General features: G+C 42.3%; 2 protein-coding genes across 5 annotated transcripts; one reads left to right on the top strand and one right to left on the bottom strand.

Moving 5' to 3' along the window:
• The first annotated feature begins 1376 nt into the window (after positions 1–1376).
• On the top strand, positions 1377–21282 carry ccdc33 (coiled-coil domain containing 33). Of its 4 annotated transcripts, none has more exons than XM_070971799.1 (13): positions 1377–1409; positions 1503–1658; positions 1741–1859; positions 15400–15538; positions 16601–16806; positions 16912–16975; positions 18858–19053; positions 19784–19872; positions 19965–20096; positions 20216–20482; positions 20574–20663; positions 20767–20883; positions 20982–21282. In XM_070971799.1, the coding sequence occupies exons 4-13, from the start codon at positions 15488–15490 to the stop codon at positions 21030–21032; spliced, it is 1263 nt and encodes a 420-aa protein (XP_070827900.1). In that variant the 5' UTR covers positions 1377–1409; positions 1503–1658; positions 1741–1859; positions 15400–15487; the 3' UTR covers positions 21033–21282. The 4 variants fall into 4 exon arrangements, 3 of the variants coding, with proteins under 3 accessions (XP_070827900.1, XP_070827899.1, XP_070827901.1); XR_011602530.1 differs by lacking the exon at positions 1377–1409 and having other exon boundaries at positions 1435–1658; positions 20216–20309; positions 20382–20482; positions 20757–20883; positions 20982–21281; XM_070971800.1 differs by lacking the exon at positions 1377–1409 and having other exon boundaries at positions 1435–1658; positions 20216–20309; positions 20382–20482; positions 20982–21256.
• Positions 21131–24539, bottom strand: cyp11a1.2 (cytochrome P450 family 11 subfamily A member 1, tandem duplicate 2). Its single transcript, XM_070971797.1, has 9 exons — positions 24094–24539; positions 23698–23853; positions 23189–23388; positions 22855–23058; positions 22591–22751; positions 22338–22504; positions 22071–22149; positions 21768–21959; positions 21131–21673 (listed from the first exon to the last, which is right to left on the bottom strand). Exons 1-9 carry the CDS (start codon positions 24363–24365, stop codon positions 21551–21553), a joined length of 1554 nt encoding a protein of 517 aa, XP_070827898.1. The 5' UTR covers positions 24366–24539; the 3' UTR covers positions 21131–21550.
• Positions 24540–24547: the final 8 nt, after the last annotated feature.

Genomic DNA, 24547 nt, shown 5'->3' with positions numbered 1-24547 from the left:
TGTAATTAGGAATGTGAAAGGGAAGCCAGTCTGATGCGTTTAATGATATTGTGGTGTCAAAGTATTTGAAATATTGGCAGTTTACCTCGGCTTTCATCTGTGCTTTGCTTAGCTTCTGTTTGCTGTCAGAGCGATCGTGTGCTGAAGCGTTTTTCATCAAAGGTGCACTCTGGCGTTCAAGTGGGTGACAAAAAGTGTCTTCATAACAGAAACAATAGAAAAATAATTGTGATTTTTAGCTACATGTTGGCTGTTTACTTCTCTATTCTATATTCTAGTTATGCAGACAGTCAGACAGCCTGGGATGTTTCTTTCTCTCAAAAGATATTTGTATATCACCAATTTCAACATTAAAAATTGCCTTGAATTAAACTTTAATTGTTTTGGCAGATGTCAGATATTTAATAGTAACATTAAAAGTCTAAATATTATCATTAAATCACAACACGTGTTGATGCACCAGTGGGAAAATGCTCAAGTGCTCACTAAGAGGAACCCCTGACCTTAGACTGAATTACCATACACGTATTGGCACTACATTACAATTCCAGATGCACCCTCGCACTGAATGTATTTCCATGATTAGAATTTCTGTTCCATCTGTAATTGTCGGGAATAATGTGGTAGATTGGGAATCAATAAGGATCTCTGGAGCCGTTGTCACTGGTGACCTTTGTGTGCGCTCCGAGGAGCCTCAGCCAATGACATTTGAAGCTCAAAGGTCCCCATGGATAGGCACTCATCAGGCGGTGTGTAAATGACACTCTTGGCAGTCTCTGTGTGTTTCTAAACAGTGCTCAGCCTGGCAGAACATATAGACGCATCGAAGCAGGCTGAAATGTGTGTCCAGCATGAGCTGCACCTATACATAGTAGCATGGAGCCAGAAAATACTGAAACAGGGTTAGAGACAGGTTATGGAAAGATGCAGACATTACAGACATAAATAATTCAGTTGTTGCACAAAGTACACAGTCCTGCTTTATAAGCTCTAATGAGCAGAAACATCTGTCTGCCGGGGGCATATTGTGACCCTTCAAGCCCCTCTCCAGCGCAGTCCATTGGAGTCCCTTTGCCCGACCCCCCCTCTGTTTGGCAGCACTTCCTGTCCTCCCTTGCAGGTACTCTCTTTCTTTGCGTTCTCTCCCTGGGAGTGCGGCTTAGTCGTAGTCGGTATGAGGATGCACACCCCAGCGTCAATACCATCTGCCAGCTCCCCTCAGGGCACCAGCCAGGTGCTGGGCACGTTCTCACCCCAGCTATGCCACAACAGCACTGCCTGCTGGGATCAGCCTCGCTGTGCCAACTGTTGATCATCATGTCCTCCCATTCCCGCCCAGCGACTCATTATGAACCCAGGGACAAGCTGTGCTTAATATAGATTCACAGCAGACCAAAGATGGATTCAAAGTATGTTTTAATTTTTGATGAATGCAGATAATTTCCTGAAGCAACATTGAGTCTTTGTTGTGTGTTGCTGTGATCCGCCTCTGTGTTTCCCAGGTCTCTCAGGTTTTTTCCCTCGAGATGCCGCCTGTGTGGAAGCACAGCTTTCTTTTTCTGTAACGAGACTGTGCTACCATGTTTACTGGAGCTGCTGCTCTGACGTTTGAGTACTTCTCCCCAGCTACTGGTAACAGGGGGTCTAAAATCAAACAGGTACAGGGAGAAAATGCAAAACTAAACTGTAGCAAAATCAGGAATGTTTACACAGTTATTAATATGCCCTGAATCCTCCCAGCAGGGCCAAGTGGTTTACAGTGTCTGCAGATCCACAACGCTCTTCCACCAGGAGCTATACAGGAAGCTGACCTCAGAAACAGGGCAGAAAGGGATGAAGGTGGAGAAGCCCCCCCGAGGGTGAGTGGAGAGCTTAATTGCTCATGCTTCACTTGTTAATACTTACTTTTGCACAGCTTTATTTCACTATCTGATGTGATGTTATAACAAGATTGAAATGTGTCTTCATGACACAGCCAGCCTTTGTGTTTCTTATTGCATTCAGCTGTCAGCAACATGTCTCATTTAGTCTGAGCTGAGTCCTGTCACAGCCAGTCAAAACACTGATATCGTCTTACCTCTGCAATGATATTTTGTTCTGTCAGAAAAAATCTGCACTGACTGAAGATGTTTTGTTGACACTATGGTAGAGGTTTTGGTTAAATTACATGTTTTATATCATAGTTAGTGTTGGTGTGAGAGGTGTTTCTAATATTCTGCCTTCCTCATATATGTTAAGGACAAAGAACTTAGAAACGCCTCTTGGTATAATGCAATCCAGTACACACCGCCTCTAACTATGAGCTCATAAACATATAATTGATAATAAACATATCATTGAAATTACCTTGTTTGGCAAACAGAGATCCAGATTATCCTGTTATCCCTGTTTTCGTTTTGTCCTTGCTACAAACCACACTGCCTTGAAGCTCAGTCACCAACCTCGGATCCAATTAAAAAAACAGGATTTGCTTTCTGAAACAATAACAAAGCACATATTCATGTCTACTTTGCAATAAGTCAGTTTTCCTTTAATTTCTTTTCACATGGAGCCCCCCAGATATTTGTGGAGCCACTGGCCTCACTTCTCAGCTCAGTTACTAAAAAAATATGTGCACCTCTTGCCTGGAGAGGGTACTAAACATACTTTATTGCTCTTTAATAATTGCTTTTCAACATTTCTATCTCAGTGCAGCCCCTTTTATGGGATCTGAGAAAATACCATTCTCTAGCTTTCAGGAGCAGAGTGGTAATCTTGGATGTGATGTCTCTCACCACCTTTGTACCCGATCTGTCTCGGTCCTGCTGTTTGGCTCCTTTATGGCCTGATTCATTGGCAAGCTGTAGCCATATGATATTAATAGATCTCCTTGCAGCCAGGATGGCTCTCTTGTGTGTTATGCTCATAAGCATTATGTTCCTGGACAATGATTCTCAAAAGGTTTTCCCATTGACTGTCACTTCAGCTTTATGTTGCAAAGGATGGCAGATCTGTAGAGAATCTGTCACTGTTTGGCTGAGTTCCTTTAATCTCTGCTAAACTGTAGAAAATGAAGAGTTGCAATCCAAACTTGGCCTTGTGCTCAAGGTCATAATGTATAGCTGCATAGAGGGGGACTTCATGCATAATGTATACAATAGCGCATTCATTGCTAATTAGCACTAACAGGAAAGGATGCCCCCTGATTTCCCCTGATTTTAGTTGATTTGCATAAATATAATGGGGCACAAGAGAGTGTAAAGCCCAGCGTCTGTCCTCCCCCTAGGGGAGGAGGAGAGGTGTTACTGGGATCTGGGTGCACAAGTGATAATTGTTAGAGAGCTGTTATTCTGACACCCAGACCATAAACTAGACAGTGTGAAGTGAACAAAGAGACTACGGCTAGCAAACAATTGTACCATGAACCTGATACGGACTCCATGGGAAGATGAAGCTCTTAGTGAAAATGTGTAGATCAATCAGTGTGTGGTTTTTTTTTTGTTGGTTTTTTTTTTTGGTGTGACAGATGGACATTTTCCGCTGTGTTTAATGGGAGAGATGGTGAATAAATACTTGTTTTAGAGAAATGTAACAATTATTTAAAATAAATGGCAATGCTGATTAGAACAAACTGAGATCAATCAGCAGTGATTCATCTTTCTGTACAAATGGAAAAGGCTTTGATGGAAGACTCTTTAACAGTGGTGTTACCTAAAACTGGGAATCATAAAAAGAGGATGAATAATGGTGGTGATTTGGGGGTGGGGGCTGCGGTTTGAGGGAACGGTGATACATTATTCACAGGGGTGGGGGCCTTAAGTGCCAAATTAATTTGTTTTTTCTTTCCAGTTGGACGGCAGAATAAATGGGCGCTGTCAGTCGTGCAGTAAAGTGCCGTGCATTCATTTAGACAAGTGTTATTGCTGCACTGGAGCAATACAGTTTTAGCGAAGCAGGCCAGCCTGGTGGGTGGAAGCTCTGTAATTATCTCGGGTTCCTATGATGGCAATGATTGCTGAAATAGCCAAGTGGTCCCAGAGCACAGCAGGTGTGACTGTCAGACTGCAGCTTGGTGGGCCTGTTTGTGGATGTGAGTGTGGCTGAACAGACCAGGGCCTGGATTTGGTTTTTGTTCATCTGTGATGACAATAGCACACTGGTAGTTTCAGAATTTGATTAAAAGAAAATAGCTTGAGTTGATTTGTTGCATGGTGGCCAATACAGTCATGAAAACCAAAAGTCTCCTGACAGATCAAACACCAGATCACATTGTGGTCCTATCTGAATACTTTGAGTTTCAACTTCAAAACATACCTTAAACAAAGTAATTAACGATTTTTGCAGTTTGCCCCATTTTGCATCTCTATATAGTGACCTTGAAAATGTTTTTGAACAGATTGGAGTTGGCAGATATGGCGTGGCACTGATTAAAGCAGACCAAGCAGATGTTTCCATTTTCGACTCTTTTCCCACCATTGCTTCTGAGCAACTCTGACAGCGTGCAAACACAGAAACACAGACATCTGCTGTATTTCAAAGGATCGGCAGAACGGAAAATGAATACTAATGCAGCTGCACCGTATTTATCCGTCTGACATTCAAACAAGCTAAATACTCTGCTTATTCTCTCTGATACAGAGCAAACTTTGAAACATGCAGGACTTGCAGTGGTGTGAGTCAGATAGTGGATATGACAGATGTTTGCCAGGAGATATGCTTTCTATTGATGCTCACACACAGTTTGGACTGACAGAGATATTTCCTCTGCTATGTTCTCACTGCCGTGTCAATTTCCGCTTGTGCTGCAGTGGATCAACTACTATGGACAGGAAGAAGCATAGAATATTTTTTTTGCAGAAAAGTAATTTTAACTGGCTAACATAATTGCTAAATACACGATAAACAAAGGACAGTATACACAAAATGCACAAGAAAGGGGTTTTGTCCTCTTCAGTTTGCAAAGCTCTGCAGTGTAAATACTCACCAGCGCATCCTAACAAGGGTACATGTTTTTAATCTGTCAGTCTTCAGCTCTCTCAAAGAGTCAGAGGAAGATCTTTCCCTCCCCGTGCTGCTGTGTGGTGAGGACACAGTTTGAGATGATCAACACTTACTCGGCTGACTAATGAGGTGGATTCAGTAGGGGCAAAGGGTTGGGCTGAACGTCTTTGTCAGACAGGCCTGCAGCCCCCTTCTTTGCAGCCTGCTCCCAGGGGAGGCCTCACAGACTGCCTAATTGAATCAAGTACACATGGTGCCTCCCTCTTCACAGCTCGGCCCCTCCCCTTACGAGAGGAGCGAGGAGGAGAGCTCCCGCTTTGATGCTTTTGTTCTCCTCAGCACCATGGACAGCGACGGGGGGCTTTGCTGCAACTAGTTGCCTGCTGCTGGAAGGAGAGACACATCATGGCTGCAGCACTCTGACAGCTGCTATCTCTGCAGCTGGTCTCACTACGGCCCTGTGCTGAGGCAGAAGATTGGTGTGTTAGAGGCTACAACACCATAAATTACCAGTCCATCTTTAGATGGAGCTGGCCTGACCGGAAAGATCGAAAGGTTCAATAGCCCATTTAATCAGTATTTGGTAGAACACAGAGTAAACCCCCCACAGCATTATTCAGGTGTCAGTGGGCAGGTGGCTCAGACAAGCCGAACAAACAGATGTTAAGAAGGCAGACAGGACTGTGTGACTACGCATAGCTTAGTGCCTTGCATTTCCTTAGTGACCCTCTCCCTTCTTTCTCAAACACGCCCAGGCACAGACTACATGTCCTCAGTGCTCATCGCAGTTCAGCACCCTCATTTCCGAGAGACAGATTGGAGTTGTGCTTCAAGGAAAAGTCTGCTTATTAGATGGCCTCCAGATGCCAGGTTAATGAATGAATCCATTTGTGAGCCAACATTCAAATTGCAAGATACAGAACAGAGTCTGGCTAGAGTCTGTCTCTGAGATGTTTGCAGCCTCATCCTGCTGCCTGGGCTGATTTCTATAAATGTCATATACTATGTTTATTTACATAAATACATCTCTTGTGCTCCAGTTTTTAAACTTTTATCTGACTCCCTGTAGAGGGCTTCTAATATAGTGCATTAAAATGGTATTTTTATGGTGTAATTGTATGTATGTTACCAGCTAAACACAGGGAAAATAGTACAATTGTTCTGAAAAATCTTGACTCTTTTGCAGCTCTACATCTTGTGTGATAAGTAAAGCTATGAACAATTACTGAGGATGTAAAGCAATTTCAGAGCTGTTAGTAATATGACAATAATGACTTGATAGATAATTAAAATAGGCTGACATGAGCTGTTTTTGGTCTTTAATTAAAGTAAGATAATTTGTAAAGCTGAATTTCATATGATTAAGGCTCATAAGTATTTTTACTAGACTCTCTTTCCCAGCCAGTAACTCAATCATTAAGTCATGCCCGGAAAGCACTATTGCAATGAACTTGGGTCAGATAGGTCTAAGAGGCTAAAATGTAATTGTGGGGAACAGCTGGATTATACCAGGCGATGTATATCCGCCCCTAATGATATTAGATAGGAGTCTGGAGAATACCTTCCAGCACACAGCTCTCATTTTGATGAGCCACAGGAAGACTGGACAGAGATACTTTCAATCACACATGATAGAGGCTCTGCCTGCCAGACCGCCATGTTAGGTCAGGCATTATGAGTATTTCATTTCAAGCCTATCAAGGGTACATAACCACTGAAACTAATATGGAATTATTTCTTAATCAGATTATTGTTTGTTTCTCTGATATCTTATTGAAGACGCTGATAGCTCTAATAGAAGGGGTAATGCATGTGATGGTTTTAAATATCCAGAATCTCTACTGAGTGCTCCATGCCATGTTTCCTCCTTCAGGCACACCAGGAGGTGGGGTCCTTCACTCATATTGACCCTCACAGGCAAGAGCACCACGCCCAGCCTGACTCTCTGTGAGTCTGTGTGTCCTTAATTTGATCTGGACAACATGAAAGTTATGGCACCTCTGCTTGGCACATTCGACATCACACTATGATCAGTTTACGTTAATCAAAATAGATAGACAGATGAATAGATTAATGTTGATGTTACTCACATACTTTCTCTTCACTGGTATTAGATTTGTAATAGTAGAGTTATGTGTTTTAAACTACATATTGATTATAAATCTACATGGGCTTTCAGAAGTCTTTTGACTGAGACTGATCAATATCCGCTCTGAGTACAAATTTCAAATTCATCAGGCCTCCTTATATAGTATTGATTTTGTGCAATGGCTGCCCTGAAAAGAATCTGATTACTTTTTCCCCCATCAGTCAGAACAAACAGAAACTGGATAGCAGCAGTCAGGTAGATCTGCTGGACATGAATATTTCCACTCTGCCTTTTTGTGTTGTGTGACTGAAAGGTGTAGAGAAAAAGGAGGGAAGCAAAGAGAGGAACGGGATAAGGAGTATAGCGATAAATGTTCTCCTTTGTGAGTGTTTTTTGTTATTTTTTTTTCTGTTACCTGTTTTCTCTCTGCTTTAATCATCTATCACCCCATCTGTTGCTAGCTAAAATAACATCAACTTTACACATCATGCCAGTCAGAATTGTATGATTGTCATGTATATGATTGTCAAACTGGTGTCCAGGCATCATTGCCGCTGCAATTATTTTAATAATAACAGTAAGAATGTGTGAAATCCTTTATGTATTTTTTATTGGCGGGGCTATGTACTCCCTGCAGGCAGGACCCCAGGGTCAGATGCAGCATAATGTATGCAGTCCTGCTCCAGCAGAGCTGCAGCAGTACAGTAATTTCCGAGCCCCCTGCCGCCGGGCACTGTTGTGGTTTGAGAGTATTGCAGACAGAGGGACAGGAGTGGATGTGTGGAACTGGTCCTGAATAGTAATAGCTTTACAGACACTTTCCACAAATTGCAGCTGTGCAGTTTAGACACAGCAGAGAGCATTGCAGTACAGAGGCAGTCTCTCAGCACTTCTCACACACAGAGGTTGCTCTTCATCTACCAGCTGACGGGGGATGAAATGGGGCCACAGTGACATCTAGTGGCTTCGTTTTGTCACTGTGAGGTGTGGATGGTAATCATCTGGTTTTATTTCGATTACTTTGACCATCACAGATACATTGTCCAGAGACGATGTTCTGTTTTCCAGATGCAGAACGCTAATATCTAACACAATTTAGACTGAAGTTGGCTAATTTAGTTGACATTAAGTTCTTCTTACATGGAATACGTTCTTCTAAATATTATGACTCCACAACCTTGAATGTCTGGCTTCTGTCTTTTGTCATAAATCCCTTTCTCCCATGCTGCTGCGATTTGCCATTTGTGTTTTTTTCCATTAGTTCATTCTTTCCTGAAATTGAAAACATTCTGTAGATAATGTAATCAACAAGGCCAACAGGCAATGGGCGCTGTCCAGTATACACAAGTGTTGGACTGAAACCGACGCGATAGAAGCTGGCCTTGACAGGCAAAAGCAGAAAGAAAGGCTGTGTGGGAGGGGGGACCATGAATGTGGGCGGTTCAGTCTGAGTCTTAATACAAGAGCTGAGAGCTTTAGAGACCTTGAACACTGAGGGTCATCATAAGCCAAGGTTCTGATAGCTGTTATATGGAAGAGCCCCAAGCACGTGTTCATTATTATCATTTGACGTGAGCAAGAAAACGGCACACTGAAAAATCTTAATCAGTGTCTCTAATACAAAATCTGAAACCAAAATACAAAAAGGAACCTCATACGTACTCACTGTCATTCACGGTTCCACATGTAAGACACAGCAGAGACGTTAAGACCGCTCTTATTTACTGCTAATTCCTCAGCTGTTTACCTCGTTCTCCTGTTGTTCTCTGATAAAGGCGGGGTGGGGATGCAGGGAGCTCCTTGGCTCCTGTCTGGTGTGCAGGATGGGCTGGGCTGCTCTGTTTGAAGTGCTGTGCAGGGGCCCGTATCTATACTGTGCAGCTGGAACAGACCGTGTAGAACAGATTTAAAGCTATTCTGTTATTCCCACCTCAGCTGAATGTCTAACCTCACAATCGCCTCTGAATACAGATGTGCTGGGCTGTTGCTTCACAATGAAGCTGTTCCACTGGTGTCAGCTATTGTTTAGCTTGTCTTGTATCAGCTCAGCTCCAGCTAATGGCCCATCATCTGTTCATCTATACAAGGCTGGCCATCATGAAATCCTGCTGATTAGCCCTCCCTGGTCATTTAAGATCAGAGCATTGTCCTGCACAAAAAAGGGTTGAAGGGTTAACTTCTCTATTCCGCATTCTTATCTGATTTTAGAAATTTAAATGAGCTACATAAAATGCACAATATCCCATCAACCCACAGTGCCTTTGCTTGCCTCGGTCGATATGAAGCTAATGTAAGTCTTTAACCCCCTGATGGACCCCTGACTAATCCCATTAATTCCTTTCTACACATGATAAATGGTCTTATCCAAGGCTGCAAAGACACTATGACTGATGAACACATACCAAACAGCACTCTAAATAGCCATCTTCCCCACAGTAATGTACACACTGGAATGGGAACAATTTATGTGGTCATCATTTGGGTCCATTGACCCTTTTTGCAATGGCAGCTGTTCCACTGACCTGTTCTCCCATACTGAGATAATCTAGATGCAGACCACTGGCTTTCAGGAACAAAGCGTTCTCAAGATATCCATCTCCTGACAGGATTTGGGCTGGGAGTTGGTGTTTTCCTCTAAGCTTTTGTAATCGCATCAGTTGACTTGTCTGACCTCAGACTGGCATTTTCTGGAAGAGGTGTGTGGCTGGGTGTTGACATCATTGCATCACTTGTCTGGCCTCTGATATAAATTCAATCCCATTGACAGTGCTGCCAAAATAGGAATGATGCATTACAGAACAGGCACACCTACGACTCCCTCATCAATCTTCATGCCCTTTTCACTGCCTCAGACTCGATGTGGCATGCTTTAATTTTAAGCTAAGATACGTAATTCAGTTGGATTTGCTTGGTTTTGCCAGACCATTGTTGTTCTAGCTACCCAGTATGACTTTTACAAAACCAATTTAAAAGTTATAGTTTGTTTCATACGCAGTTGTTATGATAAGTTTCATACATATCTCATACCTGTCACTCTTGTGGGTCCCTTTTGGGCACAAGCAATGTTAGTGTTTTGATGTTGCTCTGAACTATTCAGCAGTAAGCTGGCTTGGGTAAATGTCAACTGGTGTGTTAGTCATTAAGCTTCAGTTGTATAGCATTTTGGAAAGGTCATGTCGAGCCAGCGGGGAAAAGCAGTCACTGATACTTGCTGTGCTGCGACTCACTGCGACACGGATACCAGCCTGCCGTTGGCAAAGCTTTAGGGCTGGTTTAGATTGCTTCCTCGTCCCCTGAGGCATAGTCATACTTCCCATGCATGTTTGATTATGTTCAGGGAATTCACATTAATTAGAATACAGTAAACATTAGATCTTCAATGGCCTTCATAAGCTGCAGACTTTCTTGTTTCCCCCAAAAGCTGCGATGTATTCAAAAATGTGTTTGAAGTGCAGGCTGCCTCAGTCTACTACAAAAAACTCTAATCTCCAATTTGAACATCTTACACTGGAATGCATAAGTTGATTTACTCCAGTACAAATGTACAGTACTTGTACGTCAGCACAGGAAAACACAAAAACAAACAGGAACTGAACAGCACTGAATTCCTGTGGTGAGGAGAGACCAGCTGTGTAAACCACTACATCCTCTTTTCTCAGTTTTCTTTCTCCTTTCTGCTTCACTTGGCATCTGTTTTCCAACACCCCTTGTATCTCTGTGTCCATTAGCACGTTCCAGGTATTTCCAGTCAGCTTATCACATGTGGACGGCGGCACAGAGGCATTGAGGAGGTTGGTGGTTTTAATGGAAAGAAGAACATGGAGGATATGTGGAATGTGGGAAAAGTGAAATCAAGAGTGAAGTGTGGGTTAAGTATAGTACAAATGTACAGTACTTGTACATGAGTATTTTTTATTTTATGCTACTTTATCCTTGTGCTGCATAGATTTCAAAGGGAAATATTGTACTCCAATACATTTATTTGACAGGTGCAGTAATTTGTCACTTTCCCTTTGACTTGTGACCACTTACAAAAAACATATGAAAATGTGTGGCCGGTGTCTGTCATGTTTCAGATGTCTGTGAGTCGTTGGCAGTTTTATCAAAACGTCTCACATAGTTATAATAGTGTTTGAGCCCCAAAGAAAAATGAGTCCAAGTTTGTGTACAAGAACATTGTTTTTTCTTCCTCTGTGTCAAATCAATCATCTCACGATCCGTCAGGTGTAACTTGTGTGACTGGAAACACACATCAAGACCTCCATATATTATAAGTAAAGAATATATTACTATTTAGTGTCAAAAATATGATAAACCAGACAATTCTCTAAATTTCTTCCCATAATTTGGGGATTGGATTACGTGTGGTTTGTTAAAATGTGGAGGTCATATTGTACTTTTATTTCCACCCCCACTCTGTCTCTGAGCTGCATGTTTGGATGCACTCATTCGCCCACATTATTCATTGCGCTCAGGGCCGACCCTGCTTTTACGTGCATGCCCTGTTTGTTTATGGAGCACTGCGGTTTCACAGCAGCATAGCCGTAATTGACAGAAGTTGATTTACTGATAATCCTTGGCTTTGCTCTCACACTGGACCTCATAAGGAGAGGCATTGGCTGTCAGCCTCACACGTCCTTGAGTCAGAGCTGCATGTTGCCCTTGACATACACCTCTCTCTCTCTCTCTCTCTCTCTCTCTCTCTCTCTCTCTCTCTCTCTCTCTCTCTCTCTCGCTCTCTCTCTCTCTCTCTCAATTGCCTTATTTAAGAAAAACTTACTACTTGCAGAACGGCTCACTGCAGATGTGATTTTATTTTGCTGACAGGGCATAGATATGGCATACGGAGCAAAATGTCATTTTCTCAGAGGAGCCCTGTAATTACATTTCCTGGTGGCACAAACACATTTCAGTCACAGCTGGTTAAAACAACAATTAGTTTAAAATCAATTTTGCATAATTCATTGTCACTACACGTAAAGCCAAAATGCAGGTCAATTATTATCAATTTGACTGAATAAGAATTTGAAAGGAAATTTCCCCAGACTTGATTTTGTTCTACAGTTAATGAGGACTTTTATCATTTGGTTTGTAAATTGTGTAACACAATTATGTAGATCGGGTTAGTAGGACAAATGTAGCAGTTAAATGATTTGCATAAAAAAATACTGTATTTAAAATTTCAAGTAAATTGTTGTTAGGACTGCATTTATTTTGAGATTTATATTATATGGAGGTTAACAAGGGGGATGCATTTTGCTAACAGGGGGATGGCATCCATCCATCATATTACCTACTGACTGTTGACATATTGGTTTTAGGATGTTGGGAAACTAATTGTAAGTTACTCAGTTTAGAAGACTTTCAGATGGAAAAGTGTTAGACTTCTGTGTATTTGTAGCTCTGCAAAAGAGGAAGTCTGTCAGTGAAACTGCATGACTGCCATTGATAAGGAGAGGCAGAGACTTACATGAATCTGTTAACATTTGGAAATGAGAAGAACAATGAATGCAGTGTCCGACGTTTATCCATCCTAGCAAAAGGTTGTGCTTCCTGTTATTGAATGAGTTGATGGTATAACCTGAAGTGAACTGAAGCCCCTCGTAGGTCATATTAGTGTAATGCTGATGACTGCTCTTAGACTTAGATAGACTTTGACAATTCACATCTCCATCTTCATCAGTAGATGACCACATCAAACATCAATAGAATTATGTAACTATGGTTCTCTCTTCTGATCCCATTATTTCTTCATTATGCAGCACTGCAGCAGCACAGACATAAAACGGGAACTGAACAGCCCTGAATTCCTGTGGTGAAGAGAGACCAGCTGTGCAAACTACTACATCCTCTTTTCTTGGATCTCTTTCTCCTTTCTGCTTCGATTGGCATCAGTTTTCCATCACCTCCTGTACCTCTGTGTCCATTAGCACGTTCCAAGTATTTCCACTCGGCTTGTCATATGTGGACGGCAGCACAGGAGGGTTGAGGAGGATGGTGCCTGAAAGAAGGACATGGAGCATACCGAGGTCAAATGTGGGAAAAGTGAAAAAGGAGTGAAGTCTGGGTCAGATGAAGGATTGAAGGGAAAAAATAAAAGGTGGTGGACAGGAGAGGTGGAATAGGTGGATGAGGAGAAAGCTCCTGGGAGCCGCCTTGCTCTGGCAGGCTAATTGAAGCTCTGTGTGGCAGCGGACTCAGAGCTGTCACTCCAATGAAGAGCCCATTTGCTGGCTGTGTGCTGAATTCTGATGATGTTACAGAAAGCCCTGACCACAGATCAGATCGACGCTGTGTCACTTACGCCCCCCCACACGCACTGGGACACACATCCCATTCCCCTCTCCGTCTCTCCCCTGATTATATGTAACAGGGTCAGAGGCATTTTGAAAATGAGCAGCAACTGCAAAGCACAACATGTGAATATGAATGATTTTGTTCTGAGGATTTAGTAAATTTGTTGGGCGATCTCATACATGCTAATGTGATATTAGACTCTGTAGGAAGTGTTTTCATTTGTACAGGTTTTCCCTTGTTGGATTACAAGAGATTATGTCTTGTAGCAGAACACATAGCTGCAAGCAGCCAGTTAATTATTTATCATGAATTAAAACAGTCAGTTATGAAAATATTTATCTAGAATTGAACAGAGGATTTTTATATGCAAGGCTGCAGCTGAGATATTCATGCACATAATAGCTGGTAGTACTGAATTTAATTGAATTACCTGCAAAAAAAAGTTGTTTCGTATGTTTTTCTTATTTTTCTCAGAGTTGTTTTCCATTGCACAACAATGATTTGTGTCCAACACAATTTACCGCTGGCTAAAAACAAATCTGAAAAGGGCAGGACAGTTTGTTTAATGCACTGCATTACTGTCAGGTTTCAGGAGTTCACTGTTTCCCTCTCATATGTATTCAACAGAACATAAATATGTAAACAACAGAACATGTTTTTACATTGTTTCCAGATGTAGATCAAGTACTGTATGTATGGGGATTGTAAAAAGAGTGCCAGGTACAGATCACTGATGGCTGTTCCTCCCTGCCCCCACTTTAATCATTTAGTGTCAGTCAGATCTTGTGCCATTAATGATTGTCTATTCCAGCCTCTTAATGAGCTACCCAGGCATGAGCGTTATTGATCCATGCTATTGAAGGTTCCAAATACATTTGCACACAAGCAGGTGCACATAGACACTTAATGGAAGTTAGATTTATTTATTTTTTGTGACAATCTGTGGTTATCGATGCTTAGTTCTGCTGAATAATTAGGAGAAATTTCTCAACCATAGCTGCACACTTAGCATACATATATAACGTGATTTGTTTGTAAATGCTTTGTTTTGTTTTCACAAAAACAGTTATTTTACAGTTTAATTCACCTCCTCTTGATCAAATGAAATGTTTATTTTGCACAGAATTAGTGATTTGACATCAGACATCTGAGTGAAGCTGGAAATAAATGCCCAGTGGGAGCCACAGGTGCTGCACAGCATGCCACCTAGAAATCATTATTCAGTCGGCATCAATGTGCTTATCCAGGCTATGACAGAATTCATGTGGGGGCTGGTATTTACTGAGCAGGAACCTCCCTTTGATTTCATTGATTATTACACGCTGCTTTGGGCATAAACACAAGATTTGATTTTGTTTTTCATAAGGGCAAAATACAAAAGCACAAAGTTAGCAGAAGTACTCAGATATTTCACGCAAGTAAAAATAGCAACACCACAGTGTAGAAATGTTCCATCATTCAGAATTTAATTTGACACTAAAAAAATATTACATGCTCTGCATACATGGACAAAGGAACCTGCAGTGTGTTTTGCTTATATTGTTAAAGTGAACTCTCAAATACAGTAAAAGTAGTGGAGTTAAAAGTGGAAGATTTGGCTCTAAAATGTAGTGGAAGATAAAATGGAAATACTATATTTGCAAGTCCTTGAAAACTCAACTTAAGTGCAGTAATTTATATAAAGCTTTTCTAGACACTTTTACCACCTTACAAGACAAGCCACATTCACCCATTCATACACACTGATGACACAGCATCGGCAGAGATTTGGGGATCAGCATCTTGCACAAGGACAAGATAGGAAAAGCCGGGGATTGACCCACTGACCTCCTGATTAGTTGACAACCCGCTCTACCTCCTGAGCTGCAGCCACCCATTGTAAACGAGGGATTTAGAAATGGCAGATGAAAAAAGTTAGTGCACCATTGTTTGGCTTTGAGCTCTGCTGAATATGAAACCTGATACCGCACTATTTTGTACACAACAGGAGCCCCTGTTAGTACGAGTTGCTAAGGTCTGTGTTGTGGTTACAGGTCAATTGTTTTGAACTTGATGACAGCGCTCCATCTTTCACATCCGCCATCAGTTCTGTGTTGACTGTTCTGAGGAGGACTCTGCCGGATGAAGGCCTCAAAAAAGACAAAAGCACTCAGCAAGCCTGCAGATATAAAGGTAGGCTCTGAGAGTGTGGAGGTATTTGTGCTGGAGGGAGAGTCTGTAGGAAGATAATAGATAATGACTCTATTTCATGTCACTTCTTTGAATTTGTGCTGCCTGGCAACCGCAATCATTGACAGCGTACATTGTATATGCAGGGCTCATAAAAGGACTTTTATGGCTATTGACTAAGAGCTCTCTTGTTATAGAGTGGGTACTGTATGCATTGTGATGTAACGGCCTTTGTCTTCAAGAGATGAGGAGGTAGAACAGGTCCCACACAAGCACAGTGAGTACTGAGAGGTCACAGCTACAATGTTTTTGAATAAAAGCTTTCTTTTTTGTGAAACCACAGTAGATTTAAGGTTCCCATTGCTATTCACAGCAGTGCTCCCACATTGTTATTTGGAGGACTGTTAAGCATTTTGCTTGCTCAACTAACAACCAACATGTGCCAAAATGGAGGTGTCTGTTGTGTATATAACCTCTGTGTGTTGTTGACATTGGCTTTACCTCCTTTGGGGAGAAGACCCCACTGCTGTATGTGTAACAGTAATGACAATAAATGAAAATTCATTCAGGTTTATACACAATATGTAGGAAAGTGAAGGAGGCTGATAACCCCTCCCTTTAACATAAACTGGACTTGCACATTTGGCGAAGGTGGTGTTATTTATGCTTTGGTTGAAGTAGATCCCACAGAGGTTAAAGACCCTGATTTTGTCCTCACCTTGACCCAAAATTCCAATAACAGAGGCATTAATACAACAATAGCATTCCTAATAGACTATTTTGGGATGCATAAGGTACAGTGCCACATAAAAAGAGCTGTCACCAATCACTGATATAAAGCATACGAAAACCCATTGTATTTACAGCTGTGGTCTCCGAGACCCCAAACAGAAGTAATGCATCATTCTCTGTAGCAGAGTTCAAAATCACATTTATAAGCTTTTCTCATCATAACTCAAAAATGTATCAAGCTGATTCTTTGAGTGATTGTAAAGGATTGATCATAAACTATTTCTGGCTCAGTGTGGAGATTTTGTCAATAAAAAAGATCCTGTCAATTTCCAGCTTCAGGAGGATGGGTATGACCTCCCATCCCGTGATGCCCTGGCAAAGATCCTACCAAACCACCACCACGTTTTCAAGGGAGCAACGACTGAGCTCCACAGAGCATCCCAGCGAGACCAGCAGAGACCTACTGAGAGGCTGGAGGCTTCACAGACCAACAAGCCAAACATAAACCACACCTATCAAGTACACCACCCACATAAACGGTAGGACAGACGGGCGAGAAGCATGGATTTAACGTGATGATCATCAGACTTTTACAGATTCATTTCACTAATCAGTTATTTTTATTACCCGTGTTCATACCTTAGACCCCCTCTGCATGGCTGCATGGATGATCCCCACATTGCAGAGATCACTGACCATCAAACTAAGGTGATTAGACACAATCAATACCTAAACTCTTGACTCGATCAGTGAGACAATCCCGACTGTCACGTTTGGTTAGTGAACAGTGACACGAGAGGCCGTGAGATAGGACAGCATGCTGAAGCCGTCACACACGGTTGGGAGACAAAATAGCAGACAGTCGAGTAGATTAATATTCGTCAGACTGATTGCTCTCAAGGAGGATTGAATTGATGAGGGTGAAACTTGTGTTGGGTCTGAGGGTGTTATTTATGTATATCTTGACATTTTCCTGCTGTCACTACTCCGGTAGGTTTTCTTCATAATTTCATTACCTTATCTAAATTCACCGCTCAGATCTGTGGATTGACTGGAATAACATCCATGTAGATTTTATGTTAAATTATGTAGATTTGATAAATTACAGGAAAGAAAGGCAGAGATCTGGGTGATGATTTCATAGTGACAGTGCACACATTCACTACTACTGGACATACATAATCATATTGATAATTGTTTTGTAAGCCTAATTAAATTTCACATTCTCACAGTCCAAACCAGCTCTTTTCTGGCTGTGATGCAATCATCTTTAAGTGACAGTATGCATGAGAGCAAGACCACTCTGATGTCCTCAAATCATCAAGAGGCAGAGGCAGAGACTCCCTTTTTATATCTGACACATGATGGGGCCTTCCAGACTCATCATGGGGAGCCATCCTTCCCATCATGCCTCTGGGCCCCCCAGCAGAGACACCATCTCATCTACAGTCATGATTGTCACCTCGTCCCTGCCCTTCAAATTAGATGCTCGATTTCACCCTCCTGTCCCACGGGAGTCACAACCACACCGTCCAAGATTGGAATCCCCTAATCATCGCCTGCTCCTCATACATACAGCTGGACCCATCTCTCAGTCTCCATTCAATTCTATCTCCTCAGTGTGATAGAGGAGAATGTGACAGAACAGAGAACAATGAGCGGGGACGAGCTGCTAGACGACACATGTCCTACACAAAGAAATGTCTTGATAACAGAGCGCTGCAACAATATGTTTCCAGGAAGCAGCTCCAATGGAAGCGAACGTCAGTGAGGAATTTGGTATCAAGAATGTGATAAGAAAAGAGAAAATACACAAAAAACTTTGAAAAGATTTCTGTAAAATTCAGTGTTTTGTTGTTGTTTTTTTCTTGCTGAAATACACTCATGAATTTGGCATGAGGTTTGCCTCTACAGTTCAACAAACAGGCTTTCACAGGAGGGCAGCTCTGTGAATGCACAACTAGGATTTATCCAAAATCCCTGGTTAAAGCTCCCATGACAAAAGACCTTAACAGGATAGGGTGTTACTGTCCCTTTGGATTTGAGGAGCCAGAGTCATGAATTCACTGTACCCAAACCTTAGACAATCGATTACAGGGAGATCACACTGTGTGACATAATATTGTCTTTTGGCTTGCTGTTGTGTCCCATTTCTCATGTTATGTGTTTATCCGAAACCAAGAGAAATCACTCATCCTCTGAGTCAGTGACCCTCGTGACAAACCGTACATGCAATGTGTATTTGCTGCAGGGATGTTATAATTGTCTGAGGATACAGATGTGTTTCGTTGACCACATCCTGGGTTCAACAGCTCTTCAAGATGGGACTGAAGAGACATCTAGTGGTGGTGATCTCATAGAACCATCAAATTTTATCTCATCAGGTTTCTGGGACTTTTTTGTGCTTGTGTTTCTCTATGAGCTCCACACCATTGAAAGTGTTTAATATTTTTTTTGAACAAACTGTAACAAATATCAGAATCAGAATCAGAATCAGCATTCCTTTATTGATCCCCGAGGGAAAATTGTTTAAATTGTTTAATCCTCCTTCAAGCAACTAGCAGGAATCTGACCGTCCACATCTCTCCAGGAGGTTGAAAACTATCGTTCAGCCATGAGTAAGATGGCAGAGGACATCATAGCACTGAGGACGCAGGTGCTGAAGTTGGAGACAGAAAACAGCCAGCTCCGTGTTGATCTGTCTCTGCACCGGGACCTTGGCCGAGACCTGCTGGACGACGCAGACATTGACGTCATGACCAAAGCTGAGATTGCTGACCGTATAGGTAAGAGCACTAACGTTTGTTACTCACTATCCATTCATTAGCATGCCTTCTTAAAATGAGCCTGAACCAATCCCATGTTCAAACAGTAACTGACAGTCTTTCTGCTCACCAAATGTTGAGATCAAATGTGAAAATGTCAGGAAGTTTTACTATCCAGTCAGCAGCTGGTGAGCTCTCGGTCCATGTTGTTATGGGTTTAAGGGCATTTCACTGGCAGATGAAGCAGTGATGAGGAAGGTAGCTTGCTTGCTAATCCTTGTGAGTGTCTATTCCCAAGCAGACTGTGCCGTTCTCTGATAAGCCAGCTCATTTAGGCCACAGACCATGATAAGCTCTGTGGGTAGTGCATCCCTTATCTCCTGAAGGACAGTTTGTGACCCTCGGTGAAAGGATGTTCCTGAAGGTTTCTCTGCTGGCATCAAAGCAAAGGGACAAGATTTAAGTCTCATCCAGCAGAGACTCCATTAGATTTTCAAAAGCTTTATTGATTAGCATTTTGATCATTACTGTGATCACTGAATGTCCAAGCCTCAGAACTGGCATGTGCATCATTCTAAATTTGAAAAGCCACCGTGCATTTGATCTGTGCATTACAGATCAAATGCTAATTCTCATCTTAAATAAACTTAGCTGTCCTTTTCTGCTAAACAAAAAACAGCACATGCACAAATAACAGACACATGCATCATTACTCATATTTATGCAGCTGTGTACAATTGTTCTTTTGAAGCCTCTCTGAAATTCAAGCTGGCCAGTGAGACCAGTAAAGTTGCCTCGCAAAGGGACAGAATCCAACAGCTGCAGAATGAACTGATCAAGGTTAGAAGACATGTTCGAGAAACTTAAGTAATTTGTGTCAAATGTATATGTTGTGTTTAAAAATCTGTCTTCTTTTCATGTGTGTTGTGCAGAAGAATGACAGCGAGAAGGAGCTACTACAACTTCAGAGAGTTCACCAGCAGCAGCAGGAGGATCTGCAGCGCCACCAGACTCGCTTAGCAAAGATGGCAACTTTGGAGGCCACAGTGAAACAGCAGGAAAAGGTGAACAGATAGCTCTACACTTAGTGGCATACCTATGTGATTTCACTTTCCTTTCCATGAATAACAGAAACATGTGCTAGGTTGATATTCTGCACACTTGTGCCATCCTGACTTTTCAGATCATTGAGAAGATGGAGAAAGCGTTAGATAGCCAACTCAGAGAAAAGAATAAACAGAATGGTGACAAAAGGCTGGTGGTGAAAAAGCAAAGAGGTAGGTGGACTCAGACATTATGTGTTGACACAAACATTTGCAGTAGCCAGAACATGTCTTTATGCTGTGTAGGTGAGACAGACCACAGAGAGGAGGCCATAGAGTCGGCCCTGGTGGCAGAAAACACTCGTCTGAGAGAGGAGCTGGAGAGGATTACACAGCACGCAGCACAGGTGCTCTTACACATTCAAGCCAATGATCAAAGTGTGAAAATGGTTCAAAAATCTCATCAGATTGAAAGGCTGCGTGTCATGTCCCCTTCAGACAAAAGACACACTGCCGCTCAAGGAGAGACTCGGTTTACTGAACAAACTGGAAGCAGCTGAGACGAGAGTCCAAACACTAGAGGCTCAGGTGAGCACCCCCCCCCCCCAAAAAAAGAGATACATGTTGAATGCAGATCAGCTTTTCGGTCATGGTTAAGTGGATGCTTCGCTTTCGTTTGAGTGTATTACAGCTGGAGGAGAACTCAAAGTTATGGGGGAGACAGAAGCAGGAAATGTTGACCAGACTGAGTGAGCACAGGCACGGCTTTGTCCGGACATCCACCACAATTCATCATAATGTTCCTTCGGTCAGTTTGAGTGCAGTTAGCCTTCATTTTACATAACATGTACTGTGCTGTGTGTAATCATTTTATAAAGTATGTGACATGGTTTCTGTTTCTTCCAGAGGTCTGTGTCAGAATCATTGTATCAGAGGAAGCAGACGCCCACAAAATGACCTGCGAATGAACAAGTGAAGCATCGACCCAGACTAAACACACGCAGACACAAACGCAGTTTTCTTACATTTAATGTTTTCATATTTATTTTCACATTTTTCATTCCAATAAATATATTCAGACGTTAAAATATGTGGTAAAACGAAATATTACAAGGCAGATTTTGAATCAGTTGTATTGTTTTATTCATCACTGGTTTATATAGATAGGATTTTTTAAATACTTTGGAATAAAGGTTCTGTACATTCCAGGTTTTTCAATATATTATACATAGAGACTAAACATTTACACTGTATATTCTTACTTTATTAACTACTTCTGGAATTACTGAGGTAATGTGTTCATGCACATTTTTAGCTTTTTCTTTCCTAATATTTTTTTCTTGGTCTCCATCAGCATCTTATTTACTGTTTATCTTGTGGTGCTTAGTGAAGCCCTTTACGATTAACTGTGAGAACAGGCTATAGAAATCAGCCTTATGCTTATCATGCACCACAACTTTGCCTCACATTCAGTGTTACCGACCAGTATTCAGAGGCTTCAAAGTCAATATTATAGGCTTCTCTGGTAAGAGAATGAGCTCAAAGGTGCTCTGCACTTCCACATGGCGCTGTTTCTCCACTCTGAAGTTCTCAAGCATCTGCAAACACAGAGGATAATGCACACGGTTAATATGTCCTGTAAATGAGCCAGAGAACACAACGAAACCCCTCTTTATTCTCTGTATGGCTCACGTGGATAAGGAAGATCTGCATCTCTGCCTCAGCTATTCTCCGTCCTAAACACTGACGGGGGCCGAAGCCGAAGCCCAGGCTCCTGAAGTAGTGCGTCTCTGTCCTCAGCCAGCGGGAGGGCTGATACTGCTCGGGACGAAAAAACACTTTGGGGTCTCTGCCCATTGCATACAGCCCTAACTGGACCAGAGTCTGAAGACAAACACAGAAAAACACAGAAAAGGTGAGCTGTGCTAAACTGGCTGCTCAGTTTATGACAATGCTCAAATACAACAGCATGACTGGATCGTATTTTTAACTTACCCCAGCTGGGATGTGGTAGTTTTGAATAATGATATCTTCAGCTATGTATCTTTGCAAGCTGACTGCAACTGGGTGTAACCTGAGGGATAGAGTCACAATTCTATGTGAAAGACTAACTGTGCTTTGATTTTCAGAACAACTACATATTAGTGGAGAAAGGATTGACACAGATCTGAAAGACTTAACAATAACACAGGAGATGATGCACATATATTCTGCTGTATCCTCAATAGCATTATACCCAGCACTGCCACTTTCTTTTTTCACCTCAATGTTTCCTTCAAAGCCGCTTTGACCAGTGGAATCCGCCTCAGCATCTCCAGCATGTCTCCCTGGCTTTCAGCCCGAGCTGCTGCCACCTCCGCCCTCAGCTCCTCCTGGAGGTTGGGGTGTCTCGCTAGTTCATACAGCGTCCACAGCAGTGTTATAGACGTCTGAAACACACAACCAGAATGAAGCAGTCTTCGGGAAGCTGAAAAAAGGTAATATCCTGGAAAATTTTTGGATCTTTTTTCCTCACTGTATCAACTCCTCCGGCCATTAGCTCGGTGATGCTGGCCTTGATGTCTTCGATGGACAGCTTGTCCAGCATGAGCAGGCTAGCCAGCACTCCTGGGTATTTCTTTGGAGTGCCGGTCTCCTGACGTAACTGCCTGTAGATGTTATGGATGCAACGGTCCGCTGATATGACAAAATGAACAAAATAAGAAACTGCACCATATACAGTGCAACAAATAACCCCATGATTCCCCTAAATGCTCATCCTGGTTGTTCTGAATCCTACCTTGGTTGAAGATCCCATCCCAGGCCTGCACGTGGTCCCGCCACACCTTCGCTCCAATCTGTCGCAACAGACCAGGAGGTATGTACAGCATGGGGGAAGTAGTCTTGAACATGAGGGTGATGCAGTCAATGAAATGCTGTGCTTCAGGGTCGATGTAGTCCAGCATCAAACCCAAACGCTCACCATACAGCACTGAGCTCACGGCTGTGTAGGACAGAATCCACATGAGACAAAGACATATGTGAATCAAAAAAAGGGCACTTGCCTACACAGGCCGTGAAATAAATGAAACTTCAATATATAATATCAAGAGTGATCTTAAAGGCAATCTTACACTCCAGTGCATATTTAAAGAGTTCTTGAGAAAGGTCAGTGGTCCATTTGTTCTGACCGCTCCGCTTTATCTTTTTGTGAACTCTGGCCACAAAATCCTCGCCCACTTCTTCCAGTAAAGGCACGAAATTTTCCAGCACCTTTGGGGAAATTACCTCCTTGTTGAGAATCACACGGTTTGATCTCCAGTCTTCTCCATTCCTGTGGAAAGATTGAGTGAGCGAAAGAATGTAGTCTGACGGTCTCAGACAGAAAGGCTGACACTTAATCAAGGTGCAAAAAGACATTATCAAGAGAAAATAAAACTATAAGGTATTCCATTTTCTTCTACAGATTTCAACGTACACTAGCAAAGCAACTAGTGAGCACAATCTTAAGACAAGATGAAACTTTATTAATGCCCTGGAGGGGAAATCAGGGTACTTAATCTCACACCCTTGGTTCCATCAGTGTCAAAATACTGGTAAAATGGAATCTATATGGGTAAATGTGGATAATAACGGCACATACTTTAGTAAAACTCCATATTTTCGATTCCTGTAGTCTCTGTATGATGTCCAGGCTTCCACCTTCAGCCTTTTGGGATAATGGCCCTCTGCTTTGAACAGGATAGCAGCATCTTCAGGATTGATGATATTTACACTTTCATAATAACCTATTTTCTCTCTGAAATACAGAAAGTCAGAGGAAGAAAACGGGGTGAGAACACCACACCAGCTGCTTGCTTTTAGAGAACACGACCTTGTGGATTGTCAGTCACAACTATATTTCATGAACAAGTAGTGACATACTTCAAAGTCATTTCTTTTGTTGGCTTGTGGTTTATTTCAGACTGCAGGAGACTATTAGAGTCATGCATTAATCGTAATCTTCTGAGATTTATGCAAACTGTTTTCCCATCCGTACCTGTAAATAGGTCCAAACGTGTTGAAGTTCTGCAGCATGATACGGTGAAGGTTTCTGAAGCCATCCAGTTTCCAGAAATTGTATAAGTTGGCCACGCCATTCTTCCAGAGTCCAGGAATCTCACTGAAAGGCCTGACAATGCTGCCGCTCTCTGAGTACGCCTGTCTGACCACTGGTATACTGCTGCTGCAGCGCACGCCTGATGTTGTCAGCGCTTCAACCCAGCACAGGGGCAGCATCGCAGGGCTGCGCCACACACTCCACTTGGCCATCCTGACAACATAAAAAGCTCACTCTGCTCTACCTTCAGCCGCTACTCTGGCTCTCCCAGGGACATCTGGTGCAAAACAAGGAGGCTGGTCTAAATAGTCAGCCCCCCTTACTGTGCTGATCAAGGCTCTCCAGTTGAACTTTGTAGCCTCATCACATCACAGCAGTTTCTGTAAGTTGAGCT

Source organism: Chaetodon trifascialis, chromosome 10, assembly GCF_039877785.1.
Source record: "Chaetodon trifascialis isolate fChaTrf1 chromosome 10, fChaTrf1.hap1, whole genome shotgun sequence".
Lineage (NCBI taxonomy): Eukaryota > Metazoa > Chordata > Actinopteri > Chaetodontiformes > Chaetodontidae > Chaetodon > Chaetodon trifascialis.
Note: the sequence above shows the minus strand (reverse complement) of the source record. Positions and strands in the feature narration are given on the sequence as shown.